This window comes from Ranitomeya variabilis, chromosome 1 (assembly GCF_051348905.1).
Source record: "Ranitomeya variabilis isolate aRanVar5 chromosome 1, aRanVar5.hap1, whole genome shotgun sequence".
Classification (NCBI taxonomy): domain Eukaryota; kingdom Metazoa; phylum Chordata; class Amphibia; order Anura; family Dendrobatidae; genus Ranitomeya; species Ranitomeya variabilis.
In genome coordinates, this window is record NC_135232.1 from 190,071,588 (window position 1) to 190,095,651 (window position 24,064).

At 42.1% G+C, this 24,064-nt stretch overlaps 1 protein-coding gene across 1 annotated transcript in view; it reads left to right on the forward strand.

The window, feature by feature from the left end:
• Positions 1-225: 225 nt before the first annotated feature.
• Positions 226-24,064, forward strand: part of GRAMD2B (GRAM domain containing 2B) — a 219,916-nt gene continuing 196,077 nt past the window's right edge. Inside the window, exon 1 of the mRNA XM_077291290.1 lies at positions 226-429. Within this exon, the coding sequence (XP_077147405.1) occupies positions 332-429 (98 nt within the window). The 5' untranslated portion in view covers positions 226-331. The remainder of the gene's footprint in view (positions 430-24,064) is intronic.

Genomic DNA, 24,064 nt, shown 5'->3' on the forward strand with positions numbered 1-24,064 from the left:
ATGATTTACTATTGCTCAATGTCATCCTGTGAAAAATATCAACCTATTAAACAATACAGTACTCTGATAGATGGGAATGCACGTTGTGCTTGGGCAACCTGTGTGGTTTTCAACAACGTTGACCTCAAATAATATCTGCATAATTCGTAAATCTTACAGGTTACATATTAACAGGCAGAGAAACTGGAGTGACATGTAGTCAAGCCTGCTGCGTCCAGCATTTCCGGGGCTGTGAAGGCTACTGTTTCACAACATACCTGGCTGAAACTCATTGACAGTTTCTACCTTGTTAGCTTCTAATTTGGTTACTTTTGTAGAGGCCAAGAACAAAATGAAGAAATCGTCTTTAGAAGATTCTGTTTTTTTAGATAGTCCTACGAATTACTCTCCTCTGAATTCCCCAGACAGTCCTGGATCAGTCTTCTTAAGGTAAGACATGTTTTATTAATCAGCGGCATGCCATATACAGATAGCAAACTACAATATTAATTATCTCTGTGATATACAGGGGCATAACTCAATGCTTGTCATATATAGTAAGTATAAGAAAAGAAAACTACTGAATCCAGTACATAATCATTAATATCAGAATATAGGTGGCTTTTCTCTTTAAAGAAGTGCTTGTTTTTCACAGTGCATTGTTACTTTAGTCGAATAAGTCAATTGTGTTTTCCAAAGAGTGGCTTGCGTTAATCTTTTATTCATTATTCTAAAAATAGCTGTGACATGTTAGCTTTGCAGCAAGTGCATTGACCTATTAGCAGAAGGAAGAGAATCACACTAAGATAGATATATCCCTATATAAAGAACGTAACAAGTGGTCGTGTCAACCAGCTCCTTAACAGTCACTGCATTAGTAGATGATACATGACAGTGTGTTCATCTGATCCTCCAATTATGCCATTTAACCATTAGAAAATCAGTCATAGGCACTTAGGTTGGCCTTGTAGACAAAGTGTGGTGGCCTCAATGTAATCTGACTGTTTTTTTTCCATTGTGTGAAGAAAGAGATAAGCATCGTCAGCAACATAATGTACATGAAGAGGCTGGAATGCAGCTTATTGGCATGAAATTTAACTTTGTGTATATTTTTCAATTCTCTACCATTTTGATAATTTATGCATTGTGTCATTAAATAGTAACAATAAAAAGGTTGTCAACTACTTTATTATGGATGGCCTATCCTTAGGATAGGTCATCAATGTCTGATCAGCTGGGGTCCGACACCCTGCAATCCCGCCGATCAGCTGTCCCTGGAGATAGCAGTGGCCGCAGCCTGAAACTGCTTAACCAAGGAGCTGCTCCATCTTCTGATAGTGACCGAGGCAGGGCACTGTACGTCTCCCTCCCATTGATTTGAATAGGAAGTGGATGTGCAGCACCCTAGCATGGCCACTATCAGAAGAAGTAGCTGCTCTGAAATTGTGCAGTACCAGCCGACACCAAGAACAGCTGATCGGTGGGGGTGCCAGGACCCCGACCGATCATATATTGATGACCTGTCTTATGGATAGGTCATCAATGATAAAGTTGTGGACAACCTCTTTAATGTTCAAGGCAGAATTTACCTATAGTCAAAGTAGGCCTGTGTCTTTAGGCAGTCCTTTAGAGAAGGCACCCACTTTGTGCACTAAAACAATATAGCTAACAGTGTATATTTCTATGTAATTGATATATGTCTTTATGACAGATAATAAGGCCTCAGGAGGACTAGGAATACCAAATTTACATAATTACCACTTCGTAGCCTTACTAGAACAGATGAAATATTGGTGGTCTCCATCCAAAGGAAAACCATGGTCCCACAGTATTTGCTTTTACAATTTTAAAGGGGTTGTCCCACAAACAAATTACATTTTAATCAATAGATCTTGGAATAAAAATAACTTCCACAATTTGATGTGTTAAAAGAAATGTTCCTGTGCTGAGATAATCTTATAATTGTGCCCCTGCTACATGTTGAGTAATGGTTGTGTCTTACCATACAGGGACATGGTCTATTCATACCACAGCTCCTGGCCAGGGGAGGAAGCAAAAGAATGCACAGACATTACAGCTGATTCTTTTTGTGAGGTAAAACATTTGCAGCTTGTTTTTAAATAGGCAGTTAAATGTTTCACCCCACAGAATGTAGCAGTTACGATTCCATATGGTCCTGGCTGTATACTCTATTTTGTTTCCTCCACTGGCCAGTAGATGTGGTATGATCAGACCATATTCCTGCATGGTCAGACACAGCCATTATGCAGTACACAGCAAGGGTACATTTATAAGACAGGAAACATACATTTTCAAAGAGATCCAAGCTTCAGAGACTGGTAGCTCTGTATAAACTGTTGGGTAAGAATTCAAGGAGAGAATAACAGAACAGAGACTATTGTAGTTGTTTACTGTAGGCCACCTGGACAGACTAAAGATATGGATGAACTCTTTTTAGATCAGATGTCTATGTTTTCAAAAAAGAACGTCATAATGATCATGGGAGATTTTAACTATCCAGATATTTGTTGGGAATCAGTCTCAGGCAAAAGTATTGGGTCCAGAAAATTCTTTTCTTCTCTTGCTGACAACTTTATCTGTCAAAAGGTAGAAGAGAGAATTGGATTTGCAATCTTGGACCTAATTCTTACCAACAGGGAGGAAATGGTTGAGGAAGTAAAGGTTGCTGTGAATTTAGGAGGCAGCAATCATGCTATCCTCGAACTTTGGATTACAAGAAGAGGAAGACCAATGAGGATTCAGACGTTAAGGTTTGACTTCAGAAAGGCAGATCATTTTAATGGACTCAGAAAGAGGGTAGGATAGGTCCAATGTTTGGATGTTCTAAAGGAAGCATTTAAAAAGACCAGGATGGATGAATACAAAACTTAGTCACTTGTTTAAAATGAAAACATGTATATCAAATGGAAAGAGAGGGCATATCTAAAGAAGAATATAATGCTGTTTGCAAGGAATGCAGGGCAAGAGTTAAGAGAGCTAAAGCCAGTAATGAAGTAAGGCTTGCAAGGGAGACCAAAGCAGGATAAAAGGATTTTGGGGGTATGTCAAAAGCAAAAGAAAAGTCAAGATGCTATAGGATTTTTACAGGATGAAAAGGGTAAAGTGGTCGAAAATGATGTTTAGAAGGACGAACTTTTAAATTCCTATTTTGCATCTGTGTTCTCTAAGAAAGCAAATGTAACATCAACTGATCTTCATGATGCATTAAAGGAATACAAGAATCTACACTATCCATAAACAGAGAGATGGAGAGGGAATTCTTAGCTAATTTAAATTAATTTAAATCTCCTGATCCAGATGAATTACATCCTAGGGTACTGAAAGAGTTAGCAGAAGAAACTGCAGAACCACTAGCCAGAATTTTCGAAAAATCCTGGAAAATAGGAGAAGTCCCAGAAGGTTGGAGAAGGGCAAATGTTGTCCCTATCTTCAAAAAAGTAAAGAAGACGAAGCCAGGAAATTACAGGCCAGTGAGCCTTACTTCTATACCAGGAAAAATATTTGAACAAATTATTAGCATGTACGTAGGTACTTGGATAAGAATAGAGTAATTAGTTAGAGCCAGCATTTATAGCAAACAAGTCATGCCAGACTAATCTAATTTCCTTCTATGATGGAATCACTGACTGGGTGGATCAGGGAAATGCGGTAGATATAGTATATCTCAACTTCAGCAAAGCATTTGATAAAGTATCTCATACTATCCTTATTGAATAAATGAACAAATATGGGATTGCCAAGGCTATGATTATGTGGATTCATAACTGGCTCAGTGATCGTACTCAAAGAGTGGTAATAAATGGCTGCACATCCAATTGCAAAAGTGTTTCAAGTGGGGTCCCACAAGGCTCTGTCCTGGCCCCAGTGTTGTTCAAAATTTTTATAAATGATCTACATAAGGGAACTGAAGATAAACTAATCAAATTTGCAGACGATATAAAGCTAGGAGGGATCGCTAACACTAGAGAAGACAGATAAACTAGTCAGAAGGATCTAGATAAGCTTTTTTTTATCCCCACTGCTTTTTTTGGGTTAACCCCATTTACGTATGTGCATTTATTCTTATTTAACTCCTTCCTTTTTCTTTTTGGGATGTGTAACTCAATCCAATTTACCCTTGTATGAATACATACTTGCTTACCATACACATCCTTGTCTCTCTGATTCTTTTACGGCGGTGTACCATCGCCAGCCTTGAGTTGCTGCCTCTTTGTATTCTCCATGCCTGTGCTGTACTATGGCACCGGGGTTTATGCTCTGCGCATGCGCGAGCTTTCATTTCTCCCTGTGCATTTGCACGGCTAGGTATTTTCTATGCCTGCGCTATACTATGGCACCGGGAATTATGATCTGTGCACGCGCAAGCTTCTACTCCTCCCCGTGAGCCTGCGCAGCTTGTGGGTTTACTTCTCTCCTGCATTGACCTTTTGGATTCTGCACGTGCGCCAACTGGTATCCTCTATTTCCGGATCTTTATGGTATGATTGCGGGATTATGCCTCTCCCTTTGACATCACACACCTGTGACCATTTGTGACCAACTAACTGACCACTACTTAAGACCTCATGACTCCCTCCCTTACCACTTCCCCTGACGAAGCTGCATCCTGCAGCGATACGCGTGGGGCTCCCCCCACACTGTTTCGGTCCCGGGACTATTTCCCCCTCTATCTCTTGACGGCTGATGCCACGTACTGGACCGCCTGACATGGTGATCTCTTTTCTACATACAGCTTAACCCTTTGGCATAGGTTTTTTTTCCCCTATTCCTTCATTTGATAGCATGTGAACCTTAAACGTCTCCATACTATTTATTGGACTGATATTTCTATTATATCTGTAGCCTTGTTTCCTCACACATGGGAGTCGCTTCTTAGATGGTTTATGGTTATTTTCTGCCGTAAAATTTTTTTGGGCTTATTGGGTCCCTATAGCTAGCATTTGCTCCCTTACCTATACAGGGGTACCCCTTCACTATATGGTTTTCTGGGGACGCCCAGACTATACCTATTGCCTTATAGTGTATATTCATATAAGAACAAGCCATTTTTTGTGCATATACGTGGTATCATTTATATATTATTGTGCCTTAAGGTCGTCTTTATATGCTGATTTATTATGGGACCAGCAGTGTTGTTGTTTGTGTTTTAACATGTTTTTATTGTGTTCACTGTCTTTTTCAATAAATTTAGCATTTTTGTAATTTGATTATATTTTGGGAGTGCACTCTATATGCATGGTTATTTCTCTTGCTCTCCTTGAACAATGGGGAGTGACTAATATAATGGTATTTAACATGGTGAAATGCAAGATTCTACATCTGGGCAAGAAAATGAAAATTACATCTATAGAATGGGAGGAACAGAACTAAGCAACAGCATGTGTGAAAAAATTGGGTATACAAATAGATTACAGACTGCATGAGTCAACAGTGTGAAGCTGCAGCAAAAATGGTAAACACAGTTATAGGATGTATTAAGAGAAGCATAGAGTCTAGATCACATGAAGTAATTATCCCCCTCTACTCCTCCTTGGTCAGGCCTAATCATGCATACTGTGTTTAGTTCTTTGCAATACATTTAAAAAAAAGACATTGAAAAACTGGAGCAAGTTCAGAGAAGAGCTACAAAGTATGTCCTATGAGGATCGGTTAAAGGATCTGGGAATGTTTAGCTTACAAAAAGGAAGGCTAAGGGGAGACTTAATACCTGTCTACAAATATCTGAAGGGATGTCACAGTGTAGAGGGATCATAATGGAATGAAACTGAACGGTAAAAGATACAGATTAGATATTAGAAAAAACTTTTTGACAGTGAGAGTGATCAATAAGTGGAACAGGCTGCCACGAGAGATGGGGTGCTCTCCTTAAATGGAAGTCTTCAAACAGAGGCTGGACTGACATCTTTCTGATATGGTTTAGTGAATCCTGCATTGAGCAGGAGGTTGGACACGATGACCCTTGAGGTCCCTTCCAACTGTAACATTCTTTGATTCTAAGATGATCTCAGCACAGGAAAGCATTAATACCATCCAATTGTGGAATTTATTTTCATTCCAAGATTTACCGATCAAAATGTAATTTATTTGTGGGACAACTCCATTAATTTGGAAAAGAAAATGCTTTAATTTGGGACCACAGTTTTTCATTGAGACCACCTTTATCCCCTTCATGAATATATGCATAATTGTACGTCCTGCCCTGGAGTGCAGTGTGTTAAACTGAGCTTTCTACACACGTCAGATACCGGCTATATTAAATAGCCAGCATTTATCTCTAAGGCTACTTTCACACTAGCGTCGTGCACTGCACGTCGCTATGCGTCGTTTTGTAGAAAAAACGCATCCTGCAAAAGTGCTTGCAGGATGCGTTTTTTCTCCATAGACTTGCATTAGCGATGCAGTGCGACGCATTGACAGACGTCGCAACCGTCGTGCGACGGTTGCGTCGGACCGTCGCCACCAAAAAACGTTGCATGTAACATTTTTTGGTGCGTCGTGTCCACCATTTCCGACCGCGCATGCGCAGCCGGAACTCCGCCCCCTCACAATGGGGCAGCGGATGTGTTGAAAAACAGCATCCGCTGCCCCCATTGTGCGGCGCTTTCACTGCTTGCGTCGGTACGTCGCAACGACGCAATTCGTCGTGTGTCGTACGACGCTAGTGTGAAAGTAGCCTAATAGCCGCTGTCAGAGATGAGTTTCAGTGGCAGCTGCAATCCATTTAAATGTAGCTAATAATCACACTTAAATGACATCACAAACAGTGCGCAGTTACCAGCTTCCATCAGCACCCAGTGTCACGATAGGGAGGGCATCAATGGGTTACTGTGACAGTTGGGGACTACTGAAGGCTTTATGCTGAGTGTCAAAGAGGCTGCAATTTTCAATATATACTGCAATACTGTAATTTCGCAGTATATAAAATAAGCAATAGTATTATCGTTAGTTTAAGTCCCCTTAAGCGACTAAAAAAAGTTTAAAAAAAAATGTTTTGAGATAAAATAAAAAAATGACATAAATCTAAAAAGTAAAACTACCCTTGTTTCCCTCCATTAAAAATAAAAAAAATTGCATAGCAAAGAACGATTTTTGGGGAAATTTTTGTACATTTGGTCTTTATTTATCCTATCACTCCCCTCAGAGATCAAAGATAAACTGAGATCTCAATATAAGAACACTCAATGGGATCTTTTACAACAAGTAAAGGTACCGTCTCACAGTAGCACTTTGGTCGCTACGACGGCACGATCCATGACGCTCCAGCGTCGCTCCATTATCGCTCCAGCGTCGTAGACTGCGGTCACACTTCGCAATGCACGGTGCTGGAGCGATAATTTCATGACGTTTTTGCGATGTAGAAGTCGTACAGGACAGTCGTACGGGCATGTCACACAGGAGGTGCTCTCACAATTCAGAGCACATTTTGCATAATCTATGCGTGACGTTGTTCACGAGGGGCGTATTGTGCTGCTAGCTAACTACACCTGTAATGTGCTGATTGGCCGTTGGTTACTGTGCGCGCATTGGTTGGAGAGAAAAGAATACAGCGCTCGAGAGCCGCGGTTTTATCGGCCGGGAACAATAGTACCACGTCTGTCGAATGAGCGCACAGTATTGTACCGCCCAATCAGCACACAGGAGGTGGAGAATTTGGCACTCCTACGTATCAAGCTCCTCCGCCCATTACATCGTATACAATATCGTGCTCACCTTTGTTACACGATGCGATCATGCCGCCACAGCGGGACACTTGACGACGAAAGAAAGTTTCAAACGATCTGCTACTACGTACGATTCTCAGCGAGGTCCCTGATCGCAGTAGCGTGTCAGACACAACGAGATTGTAAGTATATCGCTGGAACATCACGGATCGTGCCGTCGTAGCGACCAAAGTGCCACTGTGAGACGGTACCCTAAGTGGACGCACTCCAATTCCTTAATATAACACAAAAGAGCTGCACGCAGAGAAGGTCAGGTTGGGGGTGGAGGAGGGATACGTGGCAATACTATGATTTCTCACTCTGCCACTGTTATTGCAATTTGAACTGTCATGTATGGTTTACTGTTATGAAAAACTTCAATAAAAAGATTTGAAAAAAAAACATCAAGAAATTTAAAAAAATAGCAAACACCATAATGGGAAAAAAAATCAAAATGCCAGAACTATATTTTTTTCATTCACAACATTTCCTTACACAAATATAATAAAAATCCAGAAAAATAACACATGGACCCCAAAATGGCATGAATAAAAAAAAAGTCAGCTCTCCACATACAAACAAAAAAAGCCAGCTCCATTGACATAAAAGTTAAAAAGTTATGGGTCTTTTTCTTGTAAAAACTTATGATTTTTTTTCACTATTAGATAAAAAAAATGCAAGTAAATGCTGTAAAAACAAAACCCCAAAATCAATGGCAGAATTTAATATTTTAACCATTTAGCTTCAATTCAAAAATATTTTCCCATTATTCAGTATATCGAAAGTAAAATGAATGTTTTTTGTTGTAAGCTTTGAATTAAACCAGTGTGTACGGAAAAATAAAAAAAGGATGCTTTTGAATTAATAGTTATTACTGATCTTGTGCAAGCCTAAATAGGTCCACAAGGGTCTTCTCCGGCATTATCTTGATTGTACTAAGCCATGGGGTTGCTGGTCTACCTCTATGCCTTATTTCTTCTATTCTTCCAACCACAATGTCCTTCTCCAGTGATTGCTCTCTTCTTATGATTTCTTTTGAAAGTAGAAGGAAAAAAATATGAAAATGTAAAAATGAAAACTTGCTTGGTTCTGAAAATGTTAAAGGGAACCTGTTTTGTTGAAAAAGGCATCCGATATGCAGAGAGAATGTTATAAAACCAGAGGAGAAGGTTAGATAGTCTTCCCTGTATGACTGTGCATGGACTGACAGCTGTCAATCTTTATCCCCTTAATCCCAAATGACGTACTAGCCCATCGATGTGACCTGAGACTTAATTCCCAGTGACGGGATAGTACGTCATATACAATCACCGGGTGAGCGCTGCCAATCGCGGCCGGGTGTCAGCTGACTATCGCGGACCGCTCCTGGCACATTAACCCCCAGCACACTGCGATCAAACATGATCGCAGTGTTCCGGGGGCATAGGGAAGCATGCTGCAGGGAGGGGGCTCCCGTCGGGCTTCCCTGAGACCCTGAGGCCCTCGGTACAAGGCGATATGCTCACCTTGTACCGAGCGTCTCCTCCCTGCAGGCCCCGGATCCAAAATGGCTGCGGGGCTACTTCCGGGTCCTGCAGGGAGGTGGCTTACCAACGCCTGCTCAGAGCAGGTGCTTGTAAGCCTGGAGCAGTGCACGTCAGATCGCTGATCTGACACAGTGCTCTGCAAAGTGTCAGATCAGCGATCTGTCAATATACAGTGATGTCCCCCCGGGACAATGTGATAATGTAAAAAAATATATATTTAGATGTGTAAAAAAATAATAATAATAATTCCTAAATAAATTAAAAAATATATATTGTTCCCATAAATACATTTCTTTATCTAAATTAAAAAAAACTATAAAAGTACACATATTTAGTATCGCCGCATCCGTAACGACCCGACCTATAAAACTGTCCCACTAGTTAACCCCTTCAGTGAACACTGTAAAAAAAAAAAAAACACACAAAACGAGGCAAAAAACAACGCTTTATCATCATACCGCCGAACAAAAGGTGAAATAACACGCGCTCAAAAAGACGGATATAAATAACCATGGTACCGCTGAAAACGTCATCTTGTCCCACAAAAAAACGAGCCACTATACAGCATCATCAGTGAAAAAATAAAAAAAAGTTATAGTCCTCAGAGTAAAGCGATGCAAAAATAATAATTTTTTCTATAAAATAGGTTTTATCGTATAAAACATGAAAAAAGATATAAATGAGGTATCGCTGTAATCATACTGACCCAAAGAATAAAACTGCTTTATCAATTTTACCAAACATGGAACGGTATAAACGCCCCCCACAAAAGAAATTCATGAATAGCTGGTTTTTGGTCATTCTGCCTCACAAAAATCGGAATAAAAAGTGATCAAAAAATGTCATGTGCCCAAAAATATTACCAATAAAAACGTCAACTCATCCTGCAAAAAACAAGACCTCACATCACTCTGTGGACCAAAATATCGAAAAATTATAGCTCTCAAAATGTGGAGACGCAAAAACTATTTTTTTGGAAATAAAAAGCGTCTTTTAGTGTGTGACAGCTGCCAATCATAAAAATCCGCTAAAAAACCCACTGTAAAAGTAAATCAAACCCCCCTTGATGACCCTCTTAGTTACGGAAAAATAATAAAATTAAAAAAATGTATTTATTTCCATTTTCCCATTAGGTTTAGGGCTAGGGTTAGGGCTAGAGTTAGGGTTAGGGCTAGGGTTAGGGCTACAGTTAGGGATGAGGCTAAAGTTAGGGTTAGGGCTGGGGCTAAAGTTAGGGCTACAGTTAGGTTTGGGGCTAAAGTTAGGGTTAGGGCTGGGGCTAAAGTTAGGGCTACAGTTAGGTTTGGGGCTAAAGTTAGGGTTAGGGCTACAGTTAGGGTTGGGGTTAAAATTAGGGTTTGGATTACATTTACGGTTGGGATTAGGGTTAGGGGTGTGTCAGGGTTAGAGGTGTGGTTAGGGTTATGGTTGGGATTAGGGTTAGGGGTGTGTTGGAGTTAGGAGTGTGGTTAGGGTTGGGATTAGGGTTAGTGGTGTGTTGGGGTCAGGGGTGTGGTTGTGATTAGGGTTAGGGGTGTGTTTGGGTTAGGGTTTCAGTTACAATTGGGAGTTTCCACTGTTTAGGCGCATCAGGGCTCTCCAAAGGTGACATGGCGTCCAATCTCAATTCCAGCCAATTCTGCGTTGAAAAAGTTAAACAGTGCTCCTTCCCTTCCGAGCTCTCCCGTGCACCCAAACAGGAGTTTACCCCAACATATGGGGTATCAGCATACTCAGGACAAATTGGACAACAACTTTTGGTGTCCAATTTCTCTTGTTACCCATGGGAAAATAAAAACTTTGGGGCTAAAAAACCATTTTTGTGGGAAAAAAATGATTTTTTATTTTCATGGCTCTGCGTTATAACCTGTCATGAAACAATTGGGGGTTCAAAGTTCTCGCAACACATCTAGATAAGTTCCTTGGGGGTCTAAATTCCAATATGGGGTCACTTGTGGGGGGTTTCTACTCTTTAGGTACATCAGGGGCTCTGCAAATGCAACATGACGCCTGCAGACCAATCCATGTAAGTCTGCATTCCAAATGGCGCTCCTTCCCTTTCGAGCTCTGCCATGCGCCCAAACGGTGATTCCCCCCCACATATGGGGTATCAGCGTACTCAGGACAAATTGGACAACAACTTTTGGGGTCCAATTTCTCCTATTACCCTTGGGAAAATAAAAAATTGGGGGTGAAAATCATTTTTGTGAACAAATATGATTTTTTATTTTTACAGCTCTGCATTATAAACTTCTGTGAAGCAATTGGTGTGTCAAAGTGCTCACCACACATCTAGATAAGTTCCTTAGGGGGGTCTACTTTCCAAAATGGTGTCACTTGTGGGGGATTTCAATGTTTAGACACATCAGGGGCTCTCCAGAAGCAACATGGCGTCCCATCTCAATTCCTGTCAAATTTGCATTGAAAAGTCAAATGGCGCTCCTTCCTTAACGAGCTCTGGCATGCGCCCAACCAGTGGTTTACCCCCACATATGGGGTAGCATCGTACTCAGGACAAATTGCACAACAACTTTTGTGGTCCAATTTCTTCCCTTACCCTAGGGAAAATAAAAAATTGGGGGCGTAAAGATCATTTTTGTGAAAAAATATGATTTTTTATTTTTACGGCTCTGCATTATAAAACTTCTGTGAAGCACTTGGTGGGTTAAAGTGCTCACCACACATCCAGATAAGTTCCTTAGGGGGTCTACTTTCCAAAATGGTGTCACATGTGAGGGGTTTCAATGTTTTGGAACATCAGGGGCTCTCCAAACGCAACATGGCGTCCCATCCCACCTTTTGGGGTCCAGTTTCTCCTGTTACCATTGGTAAAATAAAACAAATTGGAGCTGAAGTAAATTTTTTGTGAAAAAAGTTAAATGTTCATTTTTTTTAAACATTCAAAAAATTCCTGTGAAACACCTGAATGATTAATAAACTTCTTGAATGTGGTTTTGAGCACCTTGAGGGGTGCAGTTTATAGAAAGGTGTCACACTTGGTTATTTTCTATCATATAGACCCCTCAAAATGACTTCAAATGTGATGTGGTCCTTAAAAAAAAATGGTGTTGTAAAAATGAGAAATTGCTGGTCAACTTTTAACCCTTATAACTCCGTAACAAAAAAAATTTTTGGTTCGAAAATTGTGCTGATGTAAAGTAGACATGTGGAAAATGTTACTTATTAAGTATTAATATTAATATATTTCTGTGATTTAAAGGCATAAAAATTCAAAGTTGGAAAATTGCGAAATTTTCAAAATTTTCGTTAAATTTCCATTTTTTTCACAAATCAATGCAGTTAATATCAAAGAAATTTTACCATTATCATGAAGCCCAATATGTCCTGAGAAAACAAAGTCAGAATCACTGGAAACCATTGAAGTGTTCCAGAGTTATAACCTCATAAAGGGACAGTGCTCAGAATTGTAAAAATTGGCCCTGTCATTAACGTGCAAACCACCCTTGGGGCTTAAGGGGTTAAGAAGTACCTCCCACTGAACACATATGCATACAAAGACAATAAATAAAATACAAGTTAAACTGAATCTTTTCTAATAAACCTTTTATATCATTCTTCTCAGCTTTTCCTTCTTTTTAGCATGCCGTTCATACATTGGATTGTGTTTATTGTGACATGTTCCCTTTAAGTCTTAAAGATGTTCTTTTCTCATCACAAATAATTCATAATTCTAAAAATTTTATCTCCCTCCAATTCAATAAACTCAAAGCTTGGAATAAAATGCATACTCTCAAAAGTAATAATAATCAATACATGAGAAGTTTTGCTCCGAACATCTTAGATCTTATTTTTCCTTTACTTTTGGTGTTCTGCTGAAAATATAGATTTATAGATTTATTTAAAAACAAAATCATTTATTGTTTCCTAAAACTTACTGAAATGTAAATTTTATCCAAAGCAAAGCAGAGTTCCATAAATTATACACACAGTGAGGTCCAGACATATTTGGACAGTGGCCGAGTCTTCGTGACTTGGGCCCTGCATGCCACTATTTTGGACTTAAAATTAAATAACGGAGATGAAATTGAAGTGGAGACTTTCAGGTTTAGTTAAAGGGGTTGAACAAAAATATCCTTTGAAATGTTTAGGAATTGCAACTATTTTTCTACAAAGCCTCCTTATTCCTTTTACTTTTGCAAACAATGCTATAAAAACACAAAAAGGTATCAGTACTTTTTATTTGATCTATCCTGACCCAAGCATATTGTGAAGCAACAGGAATTGCTGGGTGGTACGTGGATCAGCAAGGACAACGACAGAGGAGAATGCACGATGTCTGAGAGACAAGCAGAACAGGAAGTACCAGATAAAACAAAGACAGGTTTGAGGATACACAAGAGCAGTAGATAAATAGACCATGTAGTGTCTAGAACTTAACTTATAAAGAACCCAAGATACAATATACAAATGATAGACACTTAATAGGAGATATCACCATAAATCACCTCAATTAGAGAAAATTGCTGAAGGAATAAGAGATTCTAGCTAAATATTTAAAAAAAAACTATTGATTCATAAACAATAAAACCATAAATAGAAACATCAATTAAGATAAAAGACAGGGATATGGACCACGAAAAATGGAGACACACAGTAGGGCGCAGTCAAATCTGGATTCAGTCACATTATATTAATCCCAAGAAAATAGAATTAGACTTACCGGTAATTCAGTTTCTAGGAACCTTCCACAACAGCATAGGAGGATGTCTCCATTCCCTAATGGGGGACAGGAAGCACGAGCGGTTAAAAGCCCATCCTCCCTTCAAATCGCCAGTGACTTACAACGGATACCATAGCACTAGCTACCTTAATGAACCAAGGATATCATCCAAGGCAAGGGAGGGAATTAGTGCTGTCGTGGAAGGTTCCTAGAAACCAAATTACCGGTAAGTCTAATTCTATTTTCTCTAGTCACCTTTCACAACAGCATAGGAGGAGTACCAACCAATTCTTCACTAGGAAGGGACAATAGCCTGGAGAACTTTCTGGCCAAAGACTAGATCCCTATTGGACAATAAGTCCAATCTGTAGTGTTTGGTAAAGGTATGTGGCGAAGACCATGTTGCGGGCCTGCAGATCTTCTCAATGGAAGCACCTGCTCTTTCTGCCCATGACACTGAAGTAGACCTTGTAGAGTTGGCCTTGATATTGATTGGAGGAGTCAAGTTCTGGGCCAGATAGGTTTCATGTATGGCCCTTTTCATCCATCTAGAAATAATACTTTTTGCCACTTTCCTTCCTTTATTCTGACCTGACAGATGGACAAACAGGTTTTGATCAACTCTGAAAGAGCTAGTTTGTTCAAGATAGTGTAGAATAGTCTGTCTAACATCGAGAGAATGGAACTCTTCTTCTTTTGGGTTTGCCAGGTTCTGGCAGAAGGAAGAAAGAATAATGTTCTGAGAACGGTGAAAATCAGACACCACTTTCGGCAGAAAAGATGGATCAAGCCGGAGAATTATAGAGTCATCTGTAATTAGCAAGTAGGGTTCTCTAACTGATAGGTCTTGCAGCAGCTCTCCCACATGTCTTGCTGTGGTAATCGCTACCAGGAAGGCAGCCTTGTATGACAGGTATTGAGGAGAACAGGAAGTTAAGGGCTCGAACGGTGGTTGCGTGAGCCCCCTGAGGACTAGATTCAAGTCCCATGAGGGTATCATGGGTTGTTTCCTAGGCTGCGATCTCAGAGCTGATACCATGAATCTTCTGATCCAATGGTGGTTGGCCAGGTCCTGGTCACAAACAGCACTGAGAGCGGAAACTTGAACCTTTACAGTGCTGGGCCTAAGGCCTAACTCTAAGCCACGCTGAAGGAAGTCCAATATTTGAGATATATTCAGATGGAGTGGATCTGGTTTATTAGGTAGACAGAAAGCCGAGAATGTCTTCCACACTTTACTATATATTGCATTAGTGACCAGCTTCCTGGACTTTTGCAAATGAGAAATTACAGCATCCGACAGTCCTCTAGCACTTAGGACCTGGGCCTCAATAACCAGGCCACTAGGTTTACTTTTTTGGGATTCTGGTGCTGGAAGGGTCCTTGAAGGAGAAGGTCGGCATCTACTGGCAGGTGAACTGGATTGTCTATCTGTAGTTCTATGATGAGATTGAACCAGCTTCTTTTTGGCCATACTGGAGCTACTAGGATTATTGGCACCTGTTCTTCTCGGATCTTTGAAAGGGTTTTCGCCAATATTGGGATTGGTGGGAAGGCGTAGGTCAATCAGAAGTTCCATGCCTGGACAAGAGCATCCACTCCTTTGGACTTGTCCCTGGGATTCAGGGAAAAAAAGGTTTTGACCTGTGAATTTTGGTCTGAGGCGAATAAGTCGACTTCTGGTAGACCCCATCTGTCTACCAACATCCTGAAGACTCTTTTGTTCAGGCTCCATTCTCCTGGCTGAATGTCCTGGCGACTCAGGAAATCCGCCTGCAGGTTGGAGGACCCCTTCAAGTGGACGGCTGTGAAGGAGAGAAGATGCTTTTCTGCCCAACAGAATATTTGGTTTGAGATTTTTTTTAAATTGTTGAACTTTGAGCTCCCCTGATGTCAGAGGTGAGCAACAGTTGTCGTGTTGTCCGAATAAATCTTGACATGATTCCCCGATATTAGGCTGCTTGCGGCTAGGAGAGCCTCCTCCACTGCTTTCAACTCCCGGAAGTTGGAGGATCCAGGATCCCTGGAAGGGAGTATGCAAAACTACTGAGGTCCCATTGACAATCGGTAATGGCCCGCCAATGATGGATGAAGTGTGCGAGCCTCCCCCCCACCGGGACAGAGTCATTTATCCTGCTGTGGCTGCTGCTCCTGCTGGGGAATGAGGATATTTTTTCCCTTTGCCCTTTACCCTTAGCATAGCTCCATCGGCCAGTTTTCCCTTTACCTCTTGTTTGAGGGGTATTAGATTAGGGGGCAGGAAAAAAACGTTTTCTGACCGGCTTCTGTTCTGGAAGGGCCTTTTTTCTATCAGTGGCCTTTTCCAGAATTTCATCCAGAGCGGGCCCGAAAAAGATAATCACCTTTAAAGGGAATTGAGCACAGCTTACTTTTGGAGGTAACATCACCGCTCCACATTTTAAGCCAGAGGGCCCTACGGGCGGAATTAGATTGAACTAAGGATCTGGCCGCAATTCCAATAGCTCCCCTCTGGAGGTACCCTGAGCAATATGCTTCTCCAGCTCGTCCATCCAACGAGACAGGGCTCTGGCAACACAGGTGGCAGCAATATTAGATTTTAACCCCCGAGGTGGATGTTGCCCATGACTTTTTTAATAAGCTCTCCATCTTTCTGTCTAGCGGATCTCTCAACTGTGAAGAGTCCTCAAAGGGGAGAGAGATTTTCTTTGCTACCCTTGCCAACTGAATGTCTACCTTAGGTATATCCCATGAAGGAGAACCTGCTTCTAATGGAAACCTGTGTTTCATTTCAGAGGGGGTGGATAGGCATTGCTCCGGGAGCTCCCACTCCTGAGAAATTAAATCCAAGACATTTTTATGCACCGTGAACCCTATTTGTCTCTCCGATTTCAATCCTCCGAACATTTCATCCTGTATAGATTTAGGACCAGATTCCTCCTGTAACCCCATCGTGTTGCATACAGCCATAACCAACTCTTCAGTATAATCAGAGGAGAAAAAATATTTTCTTGCTTCCATAAATTTAGGAGATGAAGATTCACTCCATTTTTCAGAAGAAGATGAAAAAGAGTGATTGGACTCTGAGGCCGAGTCTTCAAATTGTATTTTTCTTTTTTGAGAAGGAGAGGGACCCTGCGGCTGTGGAGGAGGAGGAGGATTGAAGGCAGTTAGAGAAGTTTGTATTTCATGCTTGACTAGGCCCTGGATTTCGTCAAGGAGGGAAGGTTGCTCGGCTTTGACAACTTTATCTGTGCACCCCTGACACAGCTTTTTCTCCCATAGAGAGGGAAGCTTTACATTGCAGATTGCACATTTAGGCGTCTTTTTGGCTGGGATTTTCTGAGCAGACTTGTCTCCCTGAAAAAAGAGAGGGAGAGTGGTGTAAGGATCAGAAGGGTCCCACTAATCCTAGCCTTGGACACACCCCGCAACTGACTTACTGGAGCAGGGGCAGCGCTGGGCTCTGCAGATGCAGGGCAGGAAGCACCATCCATTGTTACAGGGATCAGTCTTACCTGGAGGTGTCTTCAGGCTGGTTTACATAGGAATAAATCCAGCCCCCAGCACAGGTGAATCAGGTTCCCCTCCTCCTCCCCGGGTCCTGGAGCAGGCCTCCACGTGGAAAGGCATGCTCTGTGCGGCGTCGGCGGTCCTGAGGGCGCTAGTAGGCCAGACCAGGAAGTTGATGCGCTCCAGCTTGCGTTCCAGCAAAGAGCGCAGGACCAGAAGTGACGCGAGTGCAACAATGGCGTCACTTCCGGGACGCCGAACACCTCTCAGGAGAAGAGGACAAGGCGGTGAGCTCATGGAGGCCACCGCTGGGGATCACTGGCCCGCTTTACCTCCGCAGAGGAAGAAGGTGGGCCAGGAAGGGCCAAGTCCGGGGGAGACGGGAGCAGCATGAAGAGGAGGAAGGCAGAGCCCCGACCACTACTGCCTGGCAGGAAAAACCAGGTACACTGCAGTCTCCGGCCATGCAGCATACGAGAAACTCTCCATGCCCCATGGGGGACAGGAAAGACACTGGCGATTTGGAGGGAGGAGGGGCTTTCAACCTCTCATGCTTCCTGTCCCCCATTAGGGAATGGAGACATCCTCCTATGCTGTCGTGGAAGGTGACTAGAGAAAAGGAAGGCTTTTTGCAAAATATCAGTATAAAGCTCAACACCATAGAAAATTGATATAATGCTAGCTGGAGGTGATCCCGTCATCATCAAGGAGGGATATTAATAATAAGGGGCAAATGAAGTGGTATATCAGTGGAAAAGGGGAATCTGAGGGCAGTACATAATAAAACACCTGGATCTCAAACCACACACTTATAAATAGATGAACAAACAGAGAGCGAGAAGTGTGTATAAAAATAGTAAGGATCACCAGAAATATAAAGCAAATAAGTTCATTGTAGATGAGAATAAACACAACCACAATTTAAAAACAATTAAAAAGCCAAAGGGCTAAAGTACAATGGCTAGAATCCCATGTAAGGACTAACCATCCTCTAATGTGTTAATTAGCGTTAAGGTACACAGATGCTGAAAGACAATCTGCACTAGAATAGCTGGGAAATCTAATGAGTACCTCAATAAAGAGAATATATGGTGTTATGACAATGTATAAATCATAATAAAAACACAATTAACCTCTTAACGACTGCCGATATGCCTTTTAACGCAGCAGTTAAGGGTAGTTATGCCTCAGTGCCGCTTTTTAACGGCGCTGAGAAATAAGTGTATAGTGCCCCCCAGCGTCGGAATTTCTCCGGGGTCTCAGCTACCGGGGGTAGCTGAGACACCAGAGAACATGATTCAGGTTGGTTTTTACCGACCCCAGTGTTGCGATCATCGTTATTAACGGAATAACGGCAACCATTTAATTTCTCTCGCTGATGTGATCGCACCTCATAGGAGAGAGAAAAGGAGTCACCCAACCCCCCCCTCCCGGTAGCTCCAATGTCCCTGCATCCCCCGTGAAGTCCCCGGGACTGCTGGCATCTTCGTCTGGGAAGAAAATGGCGGGTGCACTGTGAGATCTGCCGGCCGGCACCTGGCAACAATAGAACATTTTTCCTTTGGTTCATTTTGACTATCAAAATAAAAAATAGTAAATAACACCCCCCCCCCCTTTACCACCCCCTTGGTTAGGGAAAAATAATAAAATAAAATAAATATATTTATTTCCATTTTTCCATTAGGGTTAGAGTTGGGCTACAAATAGAGTTAGGGTAAAGTTAGGGTCGGGCTAAAGCTAGGGTTAGGGTTGGGCGAAAGCTAGGGTTAGGGTTTGGGCTAAAGTTAGAGTTGGACTAAAGTTAGGTTGTGGTTGGTACTATGGTTAGGGTTAGGTTTGTGGTTAGGGTTGGGATTAGGGTTAGGGGTGTGTTGGGGTTAGGGTGGGAGTTAGAATTGGGAGGGTTCCACTGTTTAGGTACATCAGGGGTCTCCAAACGCGACATGGCGCCACCATTGATTCCAGACAATTTTGCGTTCAAAAAGTCAAACGGTGCTCCCTCCCTTCTGAGCCCTGCCATGCGCCCAAACAGTGGCTTTCCCCCACATACAGGGTATCGGCGAACTCAAGAGAAATTGCACAACAAATTTTGTGGTCCATTTTCTCCTGATACCCTTGTGAAAATAAAAAAAAAAATGGTTCCAAAGTAAATTTTTTGTGAAAAAAGTAAAATGTTCATTTTTTCCTTTCACATTGCTTTAGTTCTCGTGAAGCACCTGAAGGGTTAATAAACGTCTTGAATGTGGTTCTGAACACCTTGAGGGGTGCAGTTTTTAGAATGGTGTCACTTTTGGGTATTTTCTGTTATATTGACCTCCCAAACTCACTTCAAATGTGAGGTGGTCAGCAAAAAAAATGGTTTTGTAAATTTTGTTGGAAAAATGAGAAATCGCTTGTCAACTTTTAACCCTTATAATGTCCTAACAAAAAATGAGGTTTCCAAAATTGTGCTGATGTAAAGTAGACGTGTGGAAAATGTGACACCACTCTCTGAATTAAGGATACAAAAATTAAAAGTTTGAAAATTGGAAAATGTTCAAATTTTTTGCCAAATTTCCATTTTTTCATAAAAAAACGCAAGTTATAGCAAGTAAATTTTAAAACTAACATGAAGTACAATATGTCGCAAAAAAACAGTCTCTGAATCAGTGGAATACGTTGAAGCGTTCCAGAGCTATAACCTCAAAGTGACAATGGTCAGAATTGTAAAAATTGGCTTGGTCATTAAGTGTCAAATTGGCTCTGTCACTAAGAGGTTAAGTCTATGTATGTAAGCAAAAAATGGCAACTCTGGTTGATGAATGCTCTCGCCATCTTTCAACACTTTGTAAATGACATCTTTGGTCACCTAGTAGGTATTTGTGGTAATCTATCTTGATGACATAATTTATTCACCTGACCTTGAGTCACATCAGGTACATGTCAAGCAGGTCTTAGAAATACTCAGAGGCAATAAATTATTTGTCAAACTAGAGAAATTTATGTTCTTGGTTGAGATCACTTTTCTAAGATATGTTTTACCATCTACCAGTTTTGTGCATGGATCCGGCTAAAGTCTGGGCGATACTGAATTGGGATCGTCCTGAGGATTTTAAGGCTTTACAAAGGTTTTTGGGTTTCACCAACTACTACTGTAAGTTCGTCAAAAAGTTTTCATTTGGTAAAGGGGAACTCTTGGCATTCAAGTGGGCTTTGAAAAGTGGCGTCATTTTCTGGAGGGAGCAGTTCATTCGGTCATGGTCATCACGGATCATAAGAATCTCGTATATTTTTAATCTGTGAAACGTCTAAAGCCTCAACGGGCAAGATGGGAGTTCTTCATCAGGTTTAACTTTTTTTGTCACATATAGGCCAGGGAACAAGAACTGAGAGGTCTGGCGCCTCCCCCTCGCATCACGCATTCAACTTATCGGCACCATAGATGCCGATACAATTGAAAGCAGAGATAGAGGACAGAGCATCAGATGATGCTCCTTCCCCCATCATTCCCCCTCTGCTTGTGACTCAGCGGGTGCACAATGATGTCACTTCATCGTACACCACGTTGTGTCAGCAGTGGAGCTGATATTACTGGAACAGAGCCTGGAGCAGTGCGGGGAGCGGGGAGGAGAGGTAAGTAGTGTGTGTCTGCATTAATGTGTGAATTATAATGTGTTTGTGTGTGTATATGCATTACAGTGTGTGCGTGAGGGGGGCAACTCTGTTGTCGAGTGACCCAGGACCAGGGGCTCCTTCCTTGTCCCTAACGCTAAAGGGCGTCCTAGCTCGGCCTGTTCCCCGGTTACTTCTGAAGGCGAAGGTGCTGGGGCCACGTACCTTGCCTTATCTCCTGAATCCGCCCTCCGTCTGTACGCTTCCCCCACCCAGGGAAGAGGGGAGTAGTTGTACATCAAGACGATTTCACTTCACTCAAACAAGCAACACTTGCACTCAAATCAGCTCTCACCTCTGCTAAACAGGCCTAATTCACAACCCTCGTATCTTCCTTTTCCCACAACCCCAAACAGTTGTTCAACAATTTAAACTCGCTCCTCCGCCCACCACTGTCCCCTCTGAGTTCCCTATTCAATGCCGAGGACTTTGCCACACACTTCAAAAATAAGATTGACCAAACAAGGCAAACCTTTGTCGTCAAACCACCACAACCCCTTTGTATACCAGACCAATGCCCAAACCCCTTAACTTCCCTCTCCAAAATCACTGAAGGGGAGCTTGTTCATCTTCTCTCCAAATCACACCTCACCACTTGTGCACTTAACCCCATCCCATCCCACCTCCTCCCAACCACACTAATCCCATCCCTAACCCATCTCTTCAACCTGTCACTAACTTCTGGTACCTTCCCCACTGCTTTCAAACATGCCACAATCACACCTATTATCAAAAAGCCATCCCTTGACCCAAGCGCTATGTCCAGCTATCGCCCCATATCTTTGCTCCCATTTGCATCCAAACTCCTTGAGCAGCACGTCCATGCTGAACTTTCCTCTCGCTTTGCATCTAACTCTGTCTTTGACAACCTACAATCTGGCTTCCGTCCCCACCATTCCACTGAGACTGCCCTGACCAAACTTACTAAGGACTTACTTACCGCCAAAGCTAACAGACAATTCTTTATACTCCTCCTTCTAGACCTGTCCTCTGCCTTCAACACAGTTGACCACTGCCTCCTGCTACAGATACTCTCTTCCTTTGGTCCTATGCCCTATCTTGCATCTACTCATACCTTACCAACGGCACATTTAGCATTTCCTACTCCCATACTACCTCTTCATCTCGCCCCCTCTCTGTTTGTGTCCCTCAAGGCTCTGTCCTTGGGCCCTTACTCTTCTCAATCTATACACTCAGCCTGGGACAACTCATAAGGTCCTATGGCTTCCAGTACCATCTATATGCTGATGACACTCAGATCTACCTCTTTAGCCGCCTCTCTGCTCTCCAGAATCCCAGAGTGTCTATCAGCCATATCCTCCTTCTTCTCCTCTCGCTTCCTCAAGCTCAATGTGGACAAATCTGAACTAATTATCTTTCCTCCATCTCACATATCTTCCCTACCTGATCTATCAAAATAAATGAAATCACTTTCCCCTGTGCCCAAAATCCGCTGCCTCGGAGTAACCCTGGACTCTGCCCTGTCCTTCAAACCGCACATCCAAGCTCTAGCCACCTCCTGTCGCCTCCAGCTCAAAAATATTTCCAGAATCCATCCTTTCCTCAACCCTCACTCTATTGTGCATGCCCTAATCATCTCTCGCCTCGACTACTGCAACATCCTCCTCTGTGGCCTATCTTCTAATACTCTCGCACCCCTCCAGTTCATCCTTAACTCTGCTGCCCGACTAATTAATCTCTCTCCTCGCTACACTCCTGCTTCCCCTCTTTGCAAATCCCTTCACTGGCTCCCAATTTCCCAGCGTATCCAGTTTAAACTACTAACACTGATCTACAAAGCCATCCATAACCTTTCTCCTCCGTATATTTCCAAACTAATCTCTCACTATCTTCCCTCACGTAATCTCCGGTCCTCCCAAGACCTCCTCTCCTCCACACTTATTCGCTCCTCAACCAATCGCCTCCAAGACTTCTCCAAAATAACCCCCATCCTCTGGAATTCTGTGCCCCAACACATCCGGTTATCCACCACATTTGGATCCTTCAAAAGAAACCTGAATCCCACCTCTTCAAAGAAGCTTACAGCTTGTAATGACCACACGGCCACCTCAACACCATCGGAGCTACTGCAACCCCTGACCTACTGTCTCCTTCCCCATAATCCTGTAGAATGTAAGCCCACAAGGGCAGGGTCCTCTTCCCTCTGTATCAGTCTGTCATTGTTAGTTTTGTTTACTGTAAGTAATATTTGTATTTTGATGTAACCCCTTCTCATGTACAGCACCATGGAATTAATGGTGCTATATAAATTTATAATAATAATAATCATAGTACACCAACCAGACGAACAAGGTAACACAAACAGGTGATACAGAAAATGCCAGTCATACAAATATGCACGCACATATAACAGAGGATCCACTGGGGATTGGAGGATGGGGTAATACCAAAGTAGGAGAAATGAGGGAATTATCCCACTCATTAAACTAAGCAACAGTCACAGATAAATCCACCAAATGCCTATTCATATAACCATCAACTACTATCCTCCCAACCAGCATAAGCTGCTGACAATGTGTGTCAGTCAGGACCCAGATTATATAGAATAGGGGATAGGAGTGGTAACCATGCTCAGCGGAGAGCCCTAGCTTCCAGAGCTCTCAACATGGCAGATTAACCCCTGTACTGCCAAAAGTAATTTACACATTGTTTAAAAAGATGATGAAGTGCTTCTAATCAGCGCAGGAGTAGGAGCAATCAGACGCTGTGGTCTTCTGGCTCCTCTCTATCGCGGTAATCCTGTAGCAACCTGTTTTACTAGTACAGTTTGACAAGATTATATGCCATAGTAATACTGGGCCTGCTGCCACACTTTGCTTCTGTACGGTTCAGTACCCAGCTAGTATTTCTTGTTGCATCCTTTTTCAGCAAGAGATGGATGATTGGAGTTGAAAACTTTTTTTGAAAGGTTAATTACAGCACGGTGTTGCACAAAATGTATAGTACAAAAAAGTGTCAATTGCAATGGAGTGGTTGTATAAGAGAAAAAAAAA